This window comes from Panthera tigris, chromosome F2 (genome assembly GCF_018350195.1).
Source record: "Panthera tigris isolate Pti1 chromosome F2, P.tigris_Pti1_mat1.1, whole genome shotgun sequence".
In the NCBI taxonomy this organism is placed as follows: domain Eukaryota; kingdom Metazoa; phylum Chordata; class Mammalia; order Carnivora; family Felidae; genus Panthera; species Panthera tigris.
Genome location: NC_056676.1, coordinates 48,158,727 through 48,181,193, shown reverse-complemented (window position 1 = coordinate 48,181,193; position 22,467 = coordinate 48,158,727). Strand labels below are relative to the sequence as shown.

General features: G+C 35.8%; 1 protein-coding gene across 8 annotated transcripts in view; it reads left to right on the top strand.

Moving 5' to 3' along the window:
• Positions 1 to 22,141, top strand: part of AZIN1 (antizyme inhibitor 1) — a 31,103-nt gene extending 8,962 nt beyond the window's left edge. For 2 of the 8 annotated variants that reach the window (XM_042972592.1, XM_042972595.1), the window contains exons 3-12: positions 8,998 to 9,195; positions 11,450 to 11,623; positions 12,137 to 12,309; positions 14,004 to 14,138; positions 15,573 to 15,654; positions 16,040 to 16,114; positions 16,776 to 16,938; positions 18,917 to 19,032; positions 19,348 to 19,562; positions 19,809 to 22,141. In XM_042972592.1, coding sequence (XP_042828526.1) covers positions 9,094 to 9,195; positions 11,450 to 11,623; positions 12,137 to 12,309; positions 14,004 to 14,138; positions 15,573 to 15,654; positions 16,040 to 16,114; positions 16,776 to 16,938; positions 18,917 to 19,032; positions 19,348 to 19,562; positions 19,809 to 19,920 — 1,347 coding nt within the window. In that variant the 5' untranslated portion in view covers positions 8,998 to 9,093 and the 3' untranslated portion in view covers positions 19,921 to 22,141. 8 annotated transcript variants of the gene reach the window in all.
• Positions 22,142 to 22,467: the final 326 nt, after the last annotated feature.

Sequence of the window (22,467 nt, the reverse complement as noted above, 5' to 3'; positions counted from 1 at the left end):
GCCAAAAAGATTGGAAAGCAATGTAGACCAATTTTTAAAGGGCATAAAATGGTTCTTGCATTTATCACAAAAGACAGTTGAGCCAAGAGAATCAACAGTGGCTACCAGTCTGTGTGTTCCATTATACTCTTTTCACCTGGTGTTATTTCAGAATTTTTGAGACTCTTAATCTAGCCCCCTGAAATTTTGATACTCTTAATTTCAAATAGGAGTAAATAAGTTATTTGTACCTTGCATGCTATAAAATCTAGGTAAATAGTAGGCTGTTTTAGGCTGACTGTCGTTCAGATAAGCCTAAAGAGGCTGTTGCAAGTGAAGTGCTCTCACATTGGTAAGGCGTAGGAAGACGGTATTTTTTGTCCTTCCCTTTCATTCCAGGGTCATCCATGTACACTTAAATGATTTATCACGAGCTAACTGAAGCAAAGATTTAGCCATCCTTTAATTTAATGAATAATGTGAAGAACATTATGAAAGGAATAGAAAATATTTGTACTGAGTTACAAGGATTACACTGATGACGTTCAGCCTGCCTCAGCCATATTCAGCCACTATGAGATCAGAGCTTAAATGCCTAGAACTGACTGACTTGGAGAAGGACCCAAGATAACAAATTCTTATTGAATGCTCCTCTCCAAACTTTTTTTTTTTTTTTTTTTTTTTGCCTTTTCTTCATTATCTTATGTAAGCATGCATTTTAAATCTCTCTTCAGAATTTGCTGTGGAGTTTGTTATTTTGTTACTTTTTGTGCCCTTACAGTCTAGCTTTGTAAGCTTGTGAATTGATCTTTGTTACCTTGATCAAAGTTATTTGGGGGTGGTGAGCTTTAAAAGTTAACTAACTTTAAGATTCCATTCTCAGTTGCAGGTGCCACATTGTGAGTGCTGGGGAGTTATATGTGGCTAATGGCTATTATTTTGGGCAATGATAAAGAAAATTGCATTTAGCACAGAAAGTTCTATTGGACAGCATTGTTCTAGGGTATTGTTATTTTTGGCTTTTGGTTTTGTCCCCCGCCCCCCACCCCCACCCCCCCCATAGGAACTATTGAATTTTATTCAGCAGTCTGTATGTAGCATGGGAAAACTGACATTCCTGAATTTAAGGTCCTGCAGTTTACCACCTACACTAGATTATTTATTTATATATATTAACCAACATTATAGGTGCATATTTTAAGTTTTCTTTTCTCATTGATGTGAACTGTTATGGATTATAAGTCAGACTAATTTTAAACCTCTTTTTAAACTATTTGTATTTAGTATATCCATTCTTTTAAATTTACATCCAAGTTAGCATATAGTGCTGTAATGATTTCAGGAGTAGTTCCGGTGATTCATCCCCTGTGTATGACACCCAGTGCTCATCCCAAGTGTCCTCCCTTATGCCCCTTACCCATTTAAGCCCATCCCCCCACCCACAACCCCTCCAGCAACCCTCAGTTCTCTGTATTTAAGAGTCTCTTTATGTTTTGTCCCCCTCCTTGTTTTTATATTACTTTGCTTCCTTCCTTTATGTTTGTCTGTTTTATATCTTAAATTCCTCATATAAGTAAAGTCATATGATATTTGTCTTCCTCTGACTAATTTCGCTTAGCATAATATCCTCTAGTTCCATCCACGTTGCAAATGGGGTATTATTAACGTGAGTAGTATTAGCTGTAATAATCTTAAACATCGATTAATCATAAAAATTACGCATTCTCATCTTTCTCCTTTCATTTAATAAAAAATTTCCTTTAACTGTAGGGGCTTTTCAGTTTTATGTTTTGAATTCTTTATCATGCTGTTAGGATGTAATTCCCTACTATGATTTTATGTGCTTATGTAGACAAATTAATATTAAGTTTATGTTGAATATGTGATTTTTCATCTGTTTCTTGGCTTTTTACTGCAAGGACCCTCTGATATCCTAAAGAGCTCCTAAATAAGTATAGTTCTAGGTTCTAGATGAACTTCAGTTCACCTACGTTCAACATGACCAAGCATGTTAGTTTAGGCATGACCAAAAGTAGGATGAAATGCTTTAGTACGTTCAACATGGATGATCTAACAAAAACCATCCCCAAATAATCCTCAGTGAGGTATTTGCTATCCTAAATTCATGAAGAGCTCCCACAAGAAAAAGCAAAAAACAATGGGAAAATGAAGAAAAGACTTGAAGACCTTTTTTCACCAAAAACTTAGCAGTTTCACTTCTAGTATGTAGCCCTAGACCAGTGCTACTTAAACTGCCAGCCAGCGAGCTAGACTCTTGCACTACAGTACAGTTTGCATAGCGCTGCCCTTAGGTACATAAGTAATAGAAGTTAGGTCATAAATAACATAAAGAATACAGCAAAAAATGGGAAGTAACCCATAGATCAGTTCGGATAAATAAATGGCATACCTACACAGAATACTACCCAGAAAGGAAAATAAATGCACTTTGGTTATGTCTATCTGCATGGGTGAATTGAGACTAAAGTTGAGCAAAAGAAGTCAGTCATGGTAGAAGAATAACAGGGATGCTATTTATAGTTCAAAACCAGCAAAGCCAGTGGTTTAGGGGCACATAGAACAATAAATATTAAATAACAAGGGAATGATGATCGGAAAAGCATGAACATGCTTATTCTATGGGAGATGCAACCACTGCCACCTGGGAAAGCTGTATAGGGCTTCTAGGGTATTCTCTCTCTTAACCTTGTATTTGTTGCAATAATTGTATTACACATGTGTTTTATATATAATGATAATTAAGGTTTCTTCTTGGAAGGATGACTGAGATCTGCTCTAAGGTAATCAAAATAGTAATTAAGTGCATTTATTTAAAGAGTTATTCTGGGGGCGCCTGGGTGGCTCAGTCGGTTGAGCGTCCGACTTCAGCTCAGGTCACGATCTCACAGTCCGTGAGTTCGAGCCCCGCGTCGGGCTCTGGGCCGATGGCTCAGAGCCTGGAGCCTGCTTCCGATTCTGTGTCTCCCTCTATCTCTGCCCCTCCCCATTCATGCTCTGTCTCTCTCTCTCTCAAAAATAAATAAACATTAAAAAAAAATTAAAAAAAATAAAATAAAATAAAGAGTTATTCTGTACCTGTACTGCACCTGAAAAGCTTAGAAAGCATGAGGTTACTATGGTTGTAAATTTCCTGTTCATGTGGATTACAGTAGTTACCTTTAATGTCACTACATCTTAATTACCAAAAGACCTTTAAGTATTTACTTGAGTGAGGGTACATACACTTCTTCCAGAAAAAAATTAATCTTTACATCAGATAGTCAAGACAGATTTTTTTAAAAGACTAATCTTGTCAATTCCACATGTAAAAGTATATGGTATGAAAATCCTGTATTTTATTTTCTCATTAAGACATATTTTAGAATTGTGAGACCTTTCACACGGCAGCCTTTACCTAGGCATTTCAAACTTAGCCCATTGAGCTCATTTCCTTTAGGGTTTTTCTCCCCCACCCTTAAATATCTCCTGTTCATTTTTGCTCTTGTCTTTTAAAATAATTCTTCAGCAGTCACCTTTAATATTCTTTTTCTAGGGTTATTTAGGGTTTTCTTTTTTCTTTTTTTTTCCCCACCTTATCACCTGAAAAATAAGTTTAAGGGTGCCTGTTGTCATTACTGGCTTTCCACTTACTGTTGATAAAAGCATACTCTGTCCTGATTATCCTAAGTACTCTGTGTAGGTTATTGTTATTCTCCATCACTTATTTTTGGTCCAGTATGGCAAAAAATCCATATTGCCTTTGCACAGTTTATTGAAACTTCCTACCATTTCCAGTATGTAGCTTCCTGGCACTGTTTTTGGTGGTTTGAACCTACTCCAGGCCTCCCATCTATAGTGCCAAAGTCATCCTTTAGAATCCTCTTCTAATACTCTCCTGCCCAGTTATTTCTAAAGGTATTCTGTGTGGTAAGTAACATTTCTATCAGCGGTAGGATACAGAGGTGACCTTGACAGCATTGTGTCTTTTTAAGCTATTAGCTGAGTTTTAAGTCATCAATTGACTATGTTAAAGAAAAAAGAAAAAAAAGTGCTCTTTGGCTTCTTTACAGTAGTAGTTTCAAAATGTCTCAAGTTCTCATTTTTTTAATGAGTAAAAAGTCCTTTTAGAAAAGTGGTTGATATATTAAGGTTGGGTTTCCTGCTTACATGTCTCTGAAACCGTACTCTCAACCTTTCAGCTCTCCCTGTTCTACTTCCAGGGAGGTCTTCACTTCAGAAACCCAAGACTCATATTCATCCAGCTTGGTGTCAAGTGGGCTGTTGCTGCCAGAATTATCTTGTGATTATTTGAGAGATGTATCAGTTTCTTCTGAAGTACAATCAACTATAGAAGCCTTTGTAGCAGGTGTGTAACAAGGCAAGTGCCCAGCTGCTGCAGCCACTTCTCTTGGCGCTACCCTCTCAATGGACATGAGGACTCAGCGGCCTCATGGAAGGCTCCAGGGAGCTGTGTGCAGTTCTTTGGAGCCTTTTGTTTCTTTGGCAGCTCTTCATTAAAAGATGTATTACCAGAAAACACCAAGGTGTAAATAAGGAATGTTAAACATTTTTTTTCTTCCCAGCTATGCTATCCAAGAGGAAATTCCTTACAAAAGTAGTATTGTGATTACAGCCATTGTGCTAGTGTAATAAACAGCTTGCTTTCACCATATATTGATAAGGTGTTTGGTTGTGAACATGGCTTAAAGGCTTGAAGTAGACAATACTTCCTAGTATCTGTTGATGAAAATAAACTTGAGAGCTTTTATGGAAAATGAATTTGCTCCAGTTGAAGAGAATCTAAGATTTATATAGGGTAGATTTTTTGAAGTTTAATGTAAATACTTCAATGTCTAGCAGCACCAGACCATAGTATATAGCGGGTCGTAATGTGTTGGAGCCAGTAAGTCAGTCCCGTTTTTGATTTATAAGCCATAAAAAATGGTGCAATGTCTGTTGGAAATTATACCTAGGATTGGAGCATTGGGGGGAAGTTTGGCATTACCTGGGTTTGAGTCCATTCTTAATGGAGAGGTGTCTGGAAATTCCCTGTGGTGTTTAAAATTAAGGTGGATTAACTTGGTGATCTGGCATACAATACAAACTCTGCTCACCCACAACATATACACACTTATTTTCATTCTGGGTCCATAGAACATACTGTATGTATGTGTCATAGATTTTTGGTTTAATGTATTGTTACCAAGTAACTTCAAATGCTTTTTGGGAAACTAGCAAAGTATTTTTTTAGTGCTCTAAGGCAGAAATGTAGAACATAAACCTTTTTGAGGTAGTGGGGCTTTAAATATTTTTTTGCTAACATGTTAAGAAAATTAGTCAAAGGCTTCTGGAGGTAGGATTATGAACTACTTTTAGGACTCTTTCAGTGAGAGGGGCATAATTATTAGAGGTAGGAAAGAAGATCAGCCTACCCATAATCCCCTACTTCAGCCTTTTCAGTTGTTGGAAATACTGGGTTTCCAGGTGACATTTCATGTGAACAAAGGGTTTGTCGGCTTAAGATGTGTTAGAAAACCTCTCTCCTGAAGGCCTTTATCTTTTGCAGATTCTATAGCAGAATTAGTTTTTCCTGCATGTTAACTTTTAGCTTTTAACGGTAACTGACATTTGAGCTTTGCATTTACATGTGGGTCACTATTGTATCAAGTTTTGGCCTCCTTTTGAGAAGGTGAAAGATGGACTGGACCATCTTTTTCAACACACTTGGAAGTTGAAGGAGTTCATTGCTGTCACAAGCCAACCCTAAGTTTAAGAACTCCCCATTCTTAAGAGTTGTGAAGTCCTTTGTCCCATCTGTTTGTGAGCACCTATTCTGAGCTAGGAAATATAGGGGTATCAAAACCTTCAGGGACCATATAAGAAGAGATAGAGCTCACTTATGCTCACTATCTTTTATGTATAGGTTTTATTAGTGTCGGCCTAACAATTTTATTGCAGTGCTCAGTGTAAATAAGGAAGTCAAATATTACATGTACTACATCTGTTTTAGTGGTTTAGGTGTGTTAGTCCCTTAATTCTTTCATTAAGTACAGCCAGTATAGCAAATGAATTTTATTTTTCCTTCTGAGTCCTTTTGTGAATCAACTAGGGATTGGTGAATGAACACTAGGGTTACTTTTGAAGTGAGAGTTCGATTTCAATGATAATAATACAGCCATTCCACAAGCATTGTATCCTTTAGAGCAGTCCAGTATTTTGGTTCATGTTATTCATTACTTGTCAACTGTTTTAGTTTTAAAATTATTTCACTTCTACAAAAGTCTGATCTATAGTGGCAGAAAGAGCTCAATGGTTACCTGAAGCGGATTTGGGGATTTACCAAGGGACACGAGGGAACTTACCTTTATGGTTAGTGGTTACACAGATAATATATGTTTGTCAAAATGGGTGCACGTCGTTTCATGTAAACTGTTGATATGATGGATAAAAAAGGAAAAATAATTTCAAATTTGGGGTTTGCCTGAGAATTAGACCAAAGATACAGAAGAACAGCAAGGTTAAAATCTAGAGACTAGTCGTAGAGGCTAAAAGGCTATGAATAAGCGTAATAGGATGTTTTTATGCTGTATGTAAGTTGGAGTTCCAAAAAAGCAATCCTGTATTTTCTAGGGGTGCTGGAGAGACTTTTTTCCTTTTAAACATAATTTGATTGTCAGCATCTCTGGAGCTAATTGTTTTGTGCCTCAGTGTCTTAACCTCTAAAATGTGGGCAGTACCATTATTACGTGTTTTTTTTTTAAGGGTTAAAGATCTAATTATATAGATAAAGTACTTACAACAGTGCTTGGCACACTGCTATAACATCTTTGCTGTTAAGAATGTAGGCATTCAGCAGGTAAGATGGATGTTTTTGTAAGTACTGAGGATCCTACTACTAGAGGAAAATCACCCTTTCTGTAAGGACTGCAGCTATAGGAAATTGAGGTACATATCATTGTGACTGTAAACGACTTTTGCATGTGGCAGCAGTTGCCTGTAGAGGTCCATAATTCCTAACTTAAAGTTCCCAGGTGAATAGTACATACAGACTTAGGAGTTTCATGAACTGAAAAATTAGACTGAAGATCTTTTTTTCATTATTAATAGAATTAAGTGAAAGCTGTTGGACCAAAAAGATTTTTGATGCTAAACTGAACTGAAGGTTTCTGCTGTATTCTTTCTTATACTTTCCTTTGATCTTTTTTAAAAAGTAGCTTTTATTGTTTCTATTTCCCTTAGTGCATAGATGAATAGCCCCCTAAATTGTTACTGTAACTGGAGTTAGGTTGTTTAAAATAAATATGTATCCTCAGGCCTAAAATGTCTGCTTCCTGGGCACAGGTTTACATCATTGCTGGTATAACAACCTTTAGAGAGTGTCCAGGCTACAATGTGACTTTACTGCATAAGTATTAAGTCTAATGTAGATATGCCTAAGTTAATTACTTCGTTAAAATAAAAATATTCTCAACTTTTCTGTTTCTGTTGTTGCATGAAGGAGATTTGATGAGCTAGACTGAATGTAGCTGACTTCTTGGAGATGAAGATGTTTTAAAAGTTTAAAAAACTTATTTCATGGAATCTAATGTTATGGTCTACTGATGAGTTTGTTCTGGTGCATTCAAAAATGCACTTTGGGAACCATTGAAATGGAGTATACCTTAGGATGAGGGCCATCACAGAAAGTGAACACTGGCACATAGAATAGCATTGGGAGAATCAAGGACATGGGAAAGGCTGTGCAAGTTTTGAAATAGGTTGCCAATAGCTGGTCTGTGCCCGTTACTAATGTAACCAGAAGTCAGTACCAGACAATGAGTAGTATCCTGTCTGGAAGATTTGTTTTGCTAACGGACTTTTTGTTTATGTTAAATGCTTGCCTAAAGTAACCTTTAAGGACCAGTGAATTCAGCAAAGATAAACTTTTATGTCAGTATATGCTGCCCTGAGGAGAATGGGTGATCTGGGGTAGGGAGGGGAAAGATTTCTTTGCTAAGAGAAATGTTGGATTTAGTCAGCCTTTAGAGCTCTTAGTAAATGGTCTAGGATGTACCAGGTGCCTAGCTTGTGCCTAGTTTTAAATTGTGATGGCATTTTTGTGTTACTGGCAATTGGCAACTTAATTTTAGCTCTATTCTTAACACATTTAAACAAGTGTTTGGGGTTGGTTTTTTTTTTTTTTTTTTTTTTTTTGTATTCATATGCTATACTTTTCTTTCTTTCTTTCTTTTTTTTTTTTTTTTTTTTACAGCAACCTTTTGAGGAAGTAGTTAAGATAATTAACTGAAGTTCAGAGAAGTTGACCTAGGATCAAATAGCTGTTAAATGACATAGCCACGACCAGATCTTTCTGACTTCTATTTCTCTAAGTCAGCTTAACTCATAAGAGAATTACATTGCTAACCAGATGTAGCCAGTACCATTTGAGCTTGAGTTGAGACCTAGACAGTCTGTATCAAAGCTACAGATTGTCCACTAAAGTGACTCTCTACCACTTCTATCCATTTCTGTTACTTCATTTTTCCCCTCCTGTAGAATTTAGAAGACCTCTATCTACAGTTACCTGCTAACACACTGGGAGGTGATTGGCAGTATATTGAAGCTTAGACTAGTATTTTAATTTCTTGGCTGCAGATAATATTTCTCTAGCTTTCTTTACTCAAAATGAGGATGTGCTTTCACTGAAAATTGTGTTATGGAAGAACGGTAAAACAAGAAATAATACAGGCTGGGTCTGCAACTCCACGGCAATAAGGTGACCATACTGACTGGGAATAAATTGCACGTATATGGATTATCTTAAACTATGTCATACTGAGCTTGGTTTTTAAATGTATAAAATACACATTCACTATAAAATGGGCATTAAAAGATAGTGAATGATCCAGTGTTTCTGCAAGTGTTAAGTGATAGATTCATCACTAATTTAGGCACTTAGCATGCTTTCATTGACATCCCCTACATTATAAGGTTAATAGTGAAATAATACAGACTTTGAAATAACTTCTATTTTGACAGTTTGTTGCATATTCTAAGGACCCAGACATAAGGCTTGGTGGCCCGTCTCTTGTTTTTCCTGGTTTATGACTTTCGGCTTTGTGGAATACGGCTGAGATGAAAGGATTTATTGATGATGCAAACTACTCCGTTGGCCTGTTGGATGAAGGAACAAACCTTGGGAATGTGATTGATAATTATGTTTATGAGCACACCCTGGTAAGTGTGCCGTTTCACATTTCTCAAATTCAGTGTTTACAGATTTTTGAATTCTAAAACATTGCTCTATTTCTAAGATGTTAATCTGATAAAAGTACTTTTTTCAGATGTTCGCTTTTCCAGGTTGTCTTTGACACTCCCACTTCCCTTGCGTAGTGATGAGGTTTTCTTCGTAGCCCAGATTAAAACAAGTGGCTTTCTGGGGCGCCTGAGTGGCTTAGTTGGTTAAGCGTCCGACTTCCGCTCAGGTCATGAGTTTGAGCCCGGCGTCGGGCTCTGGGCTGATAGCTCAGATCCTGGAGCCCGCTTCAGATTCTGTGCCTCCCTCTGTCTGCCCCTCCGCTGCTTGCACTCTGTCTCTCACATTGTCTCAAAAAATAAATGAAACATTAAAAAAAGTTTTTTTAAACAAGTGCCTTTCTAATTTAATTGTTTTTTCTCTGCTGTGCCCAGCTCTTGTATGGTCTATTTTCTTGATTATGTTCCTCCTAATCACTATGGCTTTTTACTCCGTTTTTCTCAACTATATGCTTGAGTAGATTTTAATTTATATTTAATATAATTTTGGTCGTGTATGTTGGCTAAGAATTTGGTAACTTACACTGAAATGTTTCTGGCGCCAGATGTCAGCTTCTATTGACTCATATTCATTGCTACTTAAGATTATTTTTGTTTTATATTTACTAATAGAACTATCTTTGTTTATTACCTTGCTAATAAAATTTATTTGTTGGAGCTAATTTCCCATTTCCCCAAATTTACTGAAAGATTTTCACGTTATTGGTGTTCAGTAATAGGATACCAAAGTACTTTTGTTGACCTTTACAGGTGTGCTCCAGTCTCCCCACACCTCAGCAAATCTCTTTCCCCTGGCATCAAAATTTTGGGGAAAAAAGTGACACTTGTCATACTGTTCAATTGTATAGCCATACCATTCTGCAGTTCCTTCTCTTAGGTCACTAGGAACCTCCTCGTGGAAGTATGCTGACCTTTCTCTTAGTCCTCTAACTTTTGCAACATTCTTTGTGGGTCAGATAATGATCTTCGAAATACTCCTTTCATTCATTCTTGTCCCACAATGTTGAATTATCCCACGTTTAGTGAGGGTTAGTCTACAGCCCTATTCTTTCCTAGCAGTGTCATCTAATTGTATGGTTCAAGGGCGGTTACAACTGAAAATCTTGTTGTTGTTTTTTAATCCCAGTTTGCTGGTAGCCATAATAATTGCCTTATTTGTTTTTTCCATATTAAAGTAAAAATAAATTTTCTGTCTCTAGAACGTTAGGGATGGTATATCTTGAAAGAATGGAGTAATTTGAGTACAGCTGTCCCATATCTGCTATGCAAAAACCTTAATTTCCAATCATGTCTATATCCTGATCAGTATTTTCCAATAATGTACATTTTCAAATGTGTATTAAGGAATAGAAAACAGTAATATCGTCTTGGCTTTTCAAACCATAGTTGTGTATTCTAAATAAGATTATTTGGTCTGCCATGTAACATTGAATAATTTATGCTCTCTCTGCCTGACATGTTACAGTCATTTCTCTTACCCTAGAGTAGCCATGTTAAAATTATTACAGATTTCCCCAGATCCCTAATTAAAATCTGTTTTCTTAGTTTTGAAGGAAGAATATCCTTATTCCCGTTCAGCTGGTATTTAGTGTACTTCTGTATTTTTTTTTAATATAATTTTGCCATCTCTGTATACAGACTACCAGCTTTGTCACCTTAAAGATCGGTTCCTAGTGTCCTTGCTTTCTTGTTTTACCATCCTGTCTTTACGTGCAATTTATAATGGAGATACATAGCTTATTTTGGTTAGCATTCCTGATTCTACTCACCGTATTAGGAAATCAGGTCCTGAACTACCAGAGTAGTTTTAAACAGTGTAGGAAAAAAGCATGGAAGGAAACAGGTGGTTTTCTTCTCCTTTACTCCCCCAAACTGAGGCAGTTGTAAAGTAGAAAGTCACTACAATTGATACAGTTTTTTAGAAAAAGCAAAGAAGAGAATATGTTATATGGCAGCATAGCACAGCAAAAAGTCAAGTTTTAAAAAGAAAAGGTATTTGGATTCTCCTGTATTTGCTCTATTTAGCTTTAATTACTCTTAAGCCTTAAATATAGTAGTGTGTGTAAATGTGTATTTTCGCTCCTTTATGGAGGAAAAGGGAGTTCTTTACTACTTTTGGTACTCTGTTTTCAATGGTTCCTTTATTATTTCTCTTTTTTGTGTGTGATCATAATAGACAGGGAAAAATGCATTTTTTGTGGGAGATCTTGGAAAGATTGTGAAGAAACACAGTCAGTGGCAGAATGTAGTGGCTCAGATAAAGCCATTCTACACAGTAAAGTGCAACTCCACTCCAGCTGTACTTGAGATTTTGGCAGCTCTTGGAACTGGATTTGCTTGTTCCAGTAAAGTGAGTATTTTTCATTATTTTGTCACTGAACTGCAACATTTTAGAACTCACTTTAACTTTTGGTTACAGCAGTTAGAAAACTTGCAAGGAAGTTTCTCTTTTGGATGTTTTTAAACTCTTGTGTAAATTCGCAGCCTGATGGAAATTTACAAACTTTTCAAGTGTACCAATGAAAGGAAAGTTTCAGTGAGATGAAATTTTGAAAAGCTTTATCTTTTGTCAACAACTTTTTATTTGTTCTTCATTCTTAGGCTAGAGCTAGACCATTACTTCTGATGACAGCAAAATAATTCTAAACCAGGAGATTTCTCTGGTGGTAATTATAGCTTTTAAAAGGATTTTAACACAGAGTAGTGTTACCAGAATAAGAACTGTGACTTTATGCAATCCCAATTTAACTTAATACGATTTAAATTTAGCCAAAAAATAAAAGTTATAAAGTGGTAATTGAATGAAAAGGGGTAATAGAAATTTTGCTTTTTAGATGACACTATTTAAAATATATTTTTATAGACTGAAATGGCTTTAGTGCAAGAATTGGGTGTATCTCCAGAAAACATCATTTACATAAGTCCTTGCAAACAAGTGTCTCAAATAAAGTATGCAGCAAAAATTGGAGTGAACATCATGACATGTGACAATGAAGTTGAATTGAAGAAAATTGCACGTAATCACCCAAATGCCAAGTAAGTGTAAAACTAAGTACATGGGAATATTTATCTTACTCTTTAGGGTTTGGGTTTGTCTTTGGCCTGGGAAAAGGCAATGCTTAGTAGAGTAGTGATTTGTATTATAATTTTTTTTTTTAACTTATTTAATAAGTTCCTATATCAAAAATGCTGATAGCATCTTATTGGCTACCTATTTCTGATCTTTCTTGTAGAGTTGGGAGGAGATAAGGGCAGTTTGGAATATGAATTTATAATCTTGAACTCGAGGAAGAAAATGGGGTTCTTGGGATAATAAAATCAGGGCCACAGCCTATTTTCATAATCATATCAACCCTACTAGTTGTCATGCTGGGAACAGGATATGTGTTGGTCAGCTTTTTTTCCTGGTTAGCTGAGGGTTTAATCTGCCTTTAGCTGTAGTTCTTAAATGGTTGTCCTTAGTGACAGTGTCTTAGGAGCCTACTCTGTAGGTTCAAGGGGTTTCTTTTCTAAGGCCCACTCTTCTCTTTGCATAGGAAGTTTACTTTTTTTTTTTTTTTTGTACTTGTTCCTGCATGCATCTCAAGATTTTTTAAATTAAAATGTGTACTTTTTAAAAGCAAAAAGCAGATTTAATCTTGTCATGAACTGGTACGTCAAGAAGACCTTAGGATATACTAAAAGTATAGTGTATTAATACAAAATTACTTGTTTTTAATGCATTGTGTTCCTGAAAATGTGTATCATATCCATATTTTTGTTGTATATTTATAATTTTCTTATTGACTTTAATGGTACTCTTAGGTGTCCTGACAGGATTGATTACTCTAAAAAACTTTGAATAAAGGCCTTTTGGGGAAAATTCTAGTGAACCACTTGTCTCTCTCAAAAAATCTTTCTGTTCTATGATCTTTTAAAGACAGCAGTGATTAGGGATGTTTACCTTGTTAATTGTAAAGTGGATGTTATATTCTTGATAGAGCTGATTATACCTATAGGAAGAATAATTTTGCTTTTATCAGACTTGGCCCCTCTGATCATCAGTCACTCATCAGGACTTCTTTGGGAAAACAGTTTTACAAACAGCATTTGTATATTTTGGGTTTTAGTAGTTTGTAATTACTGTGTGTCTCCTGAGACAGTCTTGATCATTTTGTCTTGGTTGTCATGATTTGGAAGGAAATACCAAATGGAGTTGAATCAGTATTTAAAAGGCTACTGTTTTAGATGCTTAAATAACTCCCGAGTTCGCCAATTTTTTGGTAAGATGTATGAGATTAATAGGAGTTCTCAGAATAAGTGGTGGAAATTTAGGTAGCTAGAACAATTTAGGAGATTTGAAACATTTAAAGCCCTGATATTTTCATCCGAAAGACAATGATGGCATTGCTGTTCAATTTAGTCTTTCTAGGTGGTTTTATGGACTGATGGACTTCATTTGAAAGTAATGTCGTCTTTCATTACAGAGCCCAACTGACTCTTGCTGCTACAACAGAGTCTTAACTTCCTGCATTTTCCAAATTCCCGTCCTTGTGAGCTTCATGCTTTAGGCCCTAATGGCTAGTTTTTTCTCTGTACAGGATTGTTTTTCATTAGGTTCACTGATTCAACCGTCGCTGGATTTGGGAGCACTGGCAACATAATCAACATACTTCTACAATCTTCAGGCTTCACATGTGCTGATGATGATGTAAACCAACTCTGCCCCAATCATCTTCCCCTTCTCTTAGGGTCTTACTACATATTGCAACAGAAGATAATATTGGAGGCGAAGAGGGTAACATGAAGTTTGGCACTACCCTGAAGAACTGTAGGCATCTCTTGGAATGTGCTAAGGAACTTGATGTCCAAATTATTGGGGTTAAGTGAGTATTTGTTTTAAATTTCATTTTATGGTGATAAATCTTTGTCTTTCTGATTTATTTTAAGACTTTTTGCACGAACTCTAATAGATTCAACTTTCAGTTTAATGTATTTTTTTCCCTTAGTCTAGGAAAAACAACTAAATATGCTTTATCCTTCATGTAATTTTGTGCCTATACCTTCCCCTTCCCTAAGAGATAAAATAGTAAATAAAAATTCAGTTAGTAATTTAAAACCCCCCCTTTTTTAAATTGAAGGGAGAGGATGTACTAGAATTCTAATGAATACCAAGATGGCATTCATTTGAGTTGTGTGCTTTTATTTTTTTCCCATCTTTAAATTTTTTTCCTTTTCATCTTAATCTCTTGGCCACTCCAATAAATCAGACATTGTTCCACTTTTCTTGATTTTTATGTGTGTAAAAACTGAGGCCCAAAGAGATTTCATGATTTGATCGTAATGTCAGAACTATGGTCTGGGTCAAATTTGGAGCACAGAGCTCCACATTTTTTGAGTTGCCAGTCCATTGCTAGTCTCACTCCAATGCAAAGTCTTGCTTTTTAAGTTGTTCATAAAGATGGATAAAAAGTCACCACTGTTAAGTTTAATTCTGCCTTAGGTAACAATATTGACCGATTTGAGGGTTTTCGTATTTCTGTTTTTTAAGGTAACATTCAGTAAAATTGACTTTTTGGATTTGACTTTTTATGAATTCTAACAGATTTGTGTAACCACTGCCATAGTCTTAAGTATTCTGTTACGAGTCTCTAAGTTTCTCTTAATAAGTAACATTAACAAGTGTTAGTACTACTCAGCTGAATTAATGTACATTTGTATTTAAATTTTTTTTAATGTTTATTTCTGAGACAGAGACAGAGCATGAGTGGGGGAGGGGCAGAAAGAGAGAAGGAGACACAGAATCCGAAGCAGGCTCCAGGCTTGGCTCTGAGCTGTCAGCACAGAGCCCGACGCGGGGCTCAAACCTGCAGACCGCAAGATCGTGACCTGAAGTCGGTCGCTCAACCGACTGAGCCACCCAATACCTTTGTATTTTACAATAGACACGTTTTTATATTTTGTCAGATAAAATTGTACATTCAAATTAATTTGTGACCCAGTTTTATTGGTGGTGCTTGATGCTTCATATACATAAAAGCCTGTCCCTTTCTGATAGTTATGAAGCCTGACAGCTCATTGTTAAATTCTTTGTAAAATTACAGTGTTACCCATACATTGCCTTTTCTTAGAAAACAAACAAAAAAAATCAACCAAACAAAAAAACACTGCTATTATAACTTGGATAATTAGAGGCGTGTGCTTCCAGTTCTTTAAATATTTGGTAATGTTACGTCTGGTAAATGAGAACTGAAAAAGAATTACAGGAAGGACCTCTAAGATGTGCTGTTGCTTTAAATTTACTACTCTCTTTCTTCCAGATTTCATGTTTCAAGTACTTGCAAAGAATCTCAAGTATATGTACATGCTCTGTCTGATGCTCGATGTGTGTTTGACATGGCTGTAAGTTGTTTCCTTACGTTATTTCGATGTTTTAAGCCAGGGTGTTAATATCCAGTGTTTTTACTACCTCTGAAGTACCCTCATATACTTAAAACATTTGCATTATTTTTTATAATCAGTTCCATACAGTCACATTTTTTAACTAGGTAAAGGGATGAAATAGTAATTTATTTGCATATGACTACAAGCCAGGACAGACCTCAGGAAGACTGTACTGTATACATATACCATTGAGTAAACCTTCTTCGGTTAATAGAGACCAAAGCCCTTTCTATACTAAAGATTATAACAGATCTTATTTACCTCCTTGGGAAGGGGTGTTTGCAATGTCCTTGTAGCCATAACCATTTGGATAAGCATTTGAAGTATTTTTTCCTATCTCTAGGGAGAATTTGGCTTCACAATGAACATGTTAGACATTGGTGGAGGCTTCACAGGATCTGAATTTCAGTTGGAAGAGGTAAACTTTGTTCAGTGGATGGACGTGCTGGAATAATGTCATTCTTTACTAAAATGGTAGATTAGTCAGACTAGAGTTTAACAATGGCAGGAAATAAACCCTGTACTATCTGTTTAAAATTGATTCTGGAGTACCTGGCTGGCTCAGTTGGTTAAGCATCCGACTTTGGCTCAGGTCATGATCTCATGGTCTGTGAGTTGGAGCCCCATGTCAGTTTCAGAGCCTAGAGCTGCTTCGGATTCTGGGTCTCCCTCTCTCTGCCCCTCCCCTGCTCTCGCTCGCATGCTCTAACAAATATTTTTTAAAAATTTTTAATTTGATTCTAAGATAAAGAGACAATGAGAAGACCTAGCTAACTTTGAAAAGCTTAAGCTTAATAAAATTCTGTGAACTCTAACATAACTTCTTATTTACAAAAAATTTGTATACAGTTGCGTTTCTGCCCTTAGGGGTACTTGATGGCACAAATGAATTTATCATTTGGATAGTTTAAGCTGTTTTATCTAGATGTACGTTATTATTCACCTTCTTGCTCTCCCCTCCATCCCTCATTCTATAATATTTAGAAACTGATTTGCTAGGGTTAGATTATAGAACATGACTGTGTGATGAATTATCTAATTCAATATTGAAATCATAATGTGGGGTTTCAAATTTATAGGTTAATCATGTTATCAGCCCTTTGTTGGATGTCTACTTTCCTGAAGGATCTGGCATTAAGATAATTTCAGAACCCGGAAGCTACTATGTGTCTTCTGCATTTACACTTGCAGTTAATATCATTGCAAAGAAAGTTGTTGAAAATGATAAATTTTCCTCTGGAGGTAAGTTTTTTTTTTTTTCCCCTCCCCATTTTTGAGAGAGAGTGAGCAGGGGAGGGGCGGAGGTGGGGGTCAGAAGATCCAAAGCGGGTTCTATGTTGACAGAGGGCTGGATGCAGGGCTCGAAATCACGAACAGTGAGATCATGACCTGAGCCCAAGTTGGACGTTTAACCAACTGAGCCACCCAGGTGCCCCCTTATAGTTTGGTTTCTGTTAGATCAGTTCATCTACAAATGAATTGAAATGATCAGATACTTGTCAAGTGTAAAATACTGTAGGACATGGACGTTTATATGTTGTGAAGGACCTCCTGAATCTAACTCTTGGTTCTGGTGTTTTGATAAGCATATTTTAGGTAAGCTTCCCCAGCTGATTGATTCTCCTATCTTGTTAAGAACCGGTGTTTTATTGTAATGTCTCTTGTCATGGAACTTTTACTCATGGGGGACAATGTACTTTATGCTTTCTTTCATAACAAGGGCCAACAGTCTTCATCTCTCTTGTCAAACCAACAAAAAGGCACTAGTCAGTCTGTCTTCCTGACAAATACTACTTTAAAAAATGTAGAAAGTACTGTTCAACATTAAGAAGACTTATTCCTATAGTTTTTTTCCTTAAGTTAACAGGAATAAGTTTTTTTTCTATAAACAGTCTTTTAAAAATGTCAAACTTGAAGAGCTGCAAGGATACAAGGAACTTTACATTTTGATCACTTGGTTAAGATGGTATCACGTGAGTTTTCTGCATAATGAATTGGAAAGATCATTGTAAATAACCTTTTTCTCTTCATATTTTTACTTCATTATTCAGTTTAAGAATAGCTTTCTCTTTCTACCTTCCTATTTATATTAGTTTAGACTCCTAGGTACTTATTCAATAGGTTATGTAATCTACTACTTTTCATTATTTACTGCCCAAAATTTGGCTCCTTTTGACATGCCCCCATCATTTCCTGAGTGCTTCTTTACTTTCTGGTAAATCAAGATGTTCCAAGCTCTTCTTACCCTGCCTCAGACCTGGAGTTGGCCATTTCTCCAAAGAGCTCCAATTCATTTTAATGGAGAGTGGTATTTTAAAAACCAAGAAGAGTATTGATTGTGTTCATTACTTCTGACGTGTCCTTTTTATTCAGTGAGTACAGTCTTAAATACACGATCTGACAAATAATGAAGGCATATATTGACATCCCTATAAAAACATAAATTTCATATCGTAGAATTTCCCTCCAGTTTTGTTCCTTTGCCAGATAGCCACCATTCTGATGGTTTTTCCACCATATATTAGTTTGGGCTATCCTCAGACTTCATATAAATGGAATCCTCTAGCATATATTTTAGGACAGCTCAGTATAGCGTCTGAACAATTTTTTTTCACGTTCAGTCCTAATATTCCACTGTGAATATGCAATTTATTCATTCTCCTTGGCAGTGAATAACAATAACAACTGGTTGTTTCCAGTTGTGGGCTATTATGAGTAAAACTTAACAATCTTGTGTAAGTCTTATGGACATTTTTCATTTCACTGGGGGAAATGACTAAGAATAGAATTGCCAGGTCACAGAGTAGATGTTTCCGAAGATTTCAGTGGTATTTTATCCTCCTGGTGGTATATATGTGCAAGTTCTGATTGTTTCCCCGCTTTCATGGATGTTTTCAGTATTGTCACTTTTTAATTTTCTCCATTCAATAGGCATGTGGTGGTGATGGCTCATTGTAGTTTTAATTTGCATTTACCTGGTAACTTCTGTAGGGAACTTTTTTCATGTCTATTGGTTATCTTCCTGTATGAAATGTCTTTTCAGTTTTTTAGGCTAACAGTTTTAAAGTATGTCAGTATATTTTTTTAAATTAAATATTTGGGAAATGTGAAAGCTGTAAGTCTGCTCTATAAATATTCAGTCTGTTTGCTATGCCTTGCATAGTAACTCTATTAGAAATTTCAATATAAATTCATCTTTGTTTTTTCTGCTTTATTTCAGTAGAAAAAACCGGAAGTGATGAACCAGCCTTCATGTATTATATGAATGATGGTGTTTATGGTTCTTTTGCAAGTAAACTGTCTGAGGACTTAAATACCATTCCAGAGGTTCACAAGGCAAGTTTTATTACAAATACCAGAGCTGCTTATTTGGCAGTTTATAAACTGAGCCTTTGTTTTTTTGTTTTTGTTTTTTAAAGATGCATCCCGAGTTTTGGAGATACACTTTAGGATGGGAAATGTTGCCCTTTTTTGAGGAGTTGCCCTCCTTAGGTGCAGTTAAGAAGGAGCACCAGTGCCCCTGGCTCCAGGCCTGCCTTTCATAGGTGCATTGGGTCTGACTCAGTGAAAAATGCTCTCATCTTCCCTCGGATTCATTACCTGCATGAACACGAGTAAAAATTAATGAAGAAATAAAACCTTTTCCTACAGAAATACAAGGAAGATGAGCCTCTGTTTACAAGCAGCCTTTGGGGTCCATCCTGTGATGAGCTTGATCAAATTGTGGAAAACTGTCTTCTTCCTGAGCTGAATGTGGGAGATTGGCTTATCTTTGATAACATGGGAGCAGATTCTCTCCATGAACCATCTGCTTTTAATGATTTTCAGAGGCCAGCGATTTACTACATGATGTCATTCAATGATTGGTAAGGTATTGTTTTCATTTTAAAGCTGATTGGATATTTGAGATGACATAAGATGTTTGCTAATAATTTTAATTCTGTAACAAATGCCTAACAAGCAGTAAATAGCAAAGTGCCCCTCCCTCTGTTAAGGATTATTGGAAGACTAGTTATTTTTATAGTCTTGTCCATTTGCTTTGTGGTAGTGTGGTCTTTGTGTTTAAATTTAGAATTACACTTTTTTTTTTTTTTTTTTTTTTTTAATGTTAGGTATGAGATGCAGGATGCTGGAATTACTTCAGACACAATGATGAAGAACTTCTTCTTTGTGCCTTCTTGCATTCAGCTGAGCCAAGAAGATGGCTTTTCCTCTGAAGCTTAAACAGGCATCAATGCTTCTTTAGATCTGAAGTTGCAGGTTAAGCTTGTCTGGTCTACATTCCAGTGTGAAACAAATTCAAACAATCTTATTCTGTTAATTCTCTTGGAAACAAAATCTATTAGTAATAGCTGTTTGGGACCAGACGAAATCAGCTTTCATCTATAATTCATTGGGGGGTAATTGGGAGATTTAGATAATGTATCCAGATTTAAACTTAACCAGTTTGTCCTACCCCTTAAGCATTTAAAATAAAATATGCAACAAAATGGATGACTTAGTGGAGATGGAAGCCCATTAATTGGGTTCCCCATTAAATCGTTTACATACAAGTACACAGTTTTTATACTAAGGATTCATGTTAAAAAGTCTTGTAAAGTTAATGTCTTTCACCCAGATATATCAAATGTCAGTGGAAGACCAGTGTGACTTCATTAGATACGTTTAGTGTATTTAGAATGTGTAAATTTGTGCTTTGAACTGTAGTTTAATAAATGTAAAATTGCATCATAGTATTTGTTGTATTTGACCTAATGTAACCCTTGTATGATTGCAATAAAATTTTGTGTAGATTTTACTGTTTTTTCAGGCTAAAACTTTGGGAAAGGGGCTAGCTAGCAAAGGTAGTTTTGAAATAGATGTGTATATGGACTGTTATGAAGGTTTTTTTATTTTTTGTTTTTCCTTTATAGCCCATTTAAGTTTAGTTTGGCTCAGTACATTTTTTCAGTTATTTAATTAGTAATTTAAGTAAAATGTTTGGTAAATCATTGTGAAGTTCAGATTCATTATGGAGAGTCAATGTGCAGTAAGCATGATGTTTTAACAATTTTAACACCAAAAATGTTAATTCTGCATAAACCGATTGTAATAATTAATAGGTGTTTCTGTATAGATAGAATGCATAGAATACCTTAGTAAATCTTTGAATTACAAATCTTTCGGCTGAAATGGAAGATTCTATTAAATACTTTGAATAAACTTGGGGGGAGGGAAATAAAATTGCAGAAGAGTCTGCAGCGCACTAAAACTTAAAGAAGGGCTACATCTATATCCAGAAACCTGATGCTCTTTTGCACGGAACATTATTTAAATTCAGAGTTGTAAGGGGGTGGGGTGAAGCACACCTGTTCTCAGTTTCTCAATTGCAATGATTTCAAACTTTAGGAATTTGCTTTGTTTTAGTTACTCTCCATTCCTTGTTATTTCCCATTCAGCTTAGTAATTTTAATTCTTTTCATACTAAAATCTTGTGACTGGGGGAAGGGAGTTAGCGTTACTAACCTGACAGTTGTTGCCAGGCGTTTACGTTGTTCACTGCTAGTATATTAGTAATCCTAGATCTCAGAATCACAATAGTAATAAAATATAAACAACAGGGGTCATTTTTTCCTAACTTACTCTATGTTCAGATGTGGAATTTCTGTCTCCCAAGAGGAAATGTGACTTCACTTTGGTGCCAATGGACAGAAAATTCTACCTGTGCTACATAGGAGAAGTTTGGAATGCACTTAATAGCTGGTTTTTACACCTTGATTTCAAGGTGGAAAGAAATTGATCATGAATCTCTAATAAATTTCGATCTAAACCAGTAGGTGCTTAATATTTTTTGATTTGATTGATGCCCATTTGAATTTCATGGGTTCTATTAATTAAAGACCCCAGTCCATTGTCATCTAATTACCCTTGGACTTTACCAAGGCATAATACGGGGTTTTATGCAAAGTTCCAAGCTACATGCAACTTTTTTTAACCGTAATAAAGAGGAGGAATTCTTCCCAACCTTCTTTACATGTCGTGCTTTGTGGTCCAGAAATGACAGACCTTTTAGAAGATGGTACAACTTTGAGTTCTTGGCTTGAGTATACAGCTTTGAGTTTTCATGGCTTATCGACTTTGCCATATTCATAGGAGAGCTGTTCTATGTATACAGCTCAGAGTAGCAAATATCACATGTGAATGAAATGGTAACCTTAAGAAATGTCTGTATTGTATTTGAAGACTGCCATAAAATCTGAGGTTTGAACCTAATGTATTTCAATTTGGTATGCTAAAAAGTACTGAATTAATGTAACAATCTTTTTTTTTAAACAATATTGTAATCTCAGTTCAGAATTTAACTGAAAATATAAAACCCAAGTGATTTCTATATAGTAAATTGAACTGTAAAGGTAATTTGTGTGTGATTCTGAATACACAGATAAAATGTTTTTATTCCTCCTTATGTTTTACTTTGGCTTCTATTGTGAAAGAGTTAATTCTGCATTTCAACTCTGAATATTATGAACTTCCAATTCTTTCAGAATCTTAATTATAAAGTAGCAAATCCGATAACATGCTGGGCATTACACATGGAAGATTTTGGGTAAAGTTCAATACATACATGAGCACGAGTATGTTTCCAGGGCCACATTTTCTAGATTGATCCATTAATTCACCAGCCTTTTAATAATTTTAAACTGAAAACTAAATGAAATTGATTTATATGAATTAAAATAGATATTCCAAATAAATGTGGGCACTGATAACATTCACTGAAAATACTGTGTT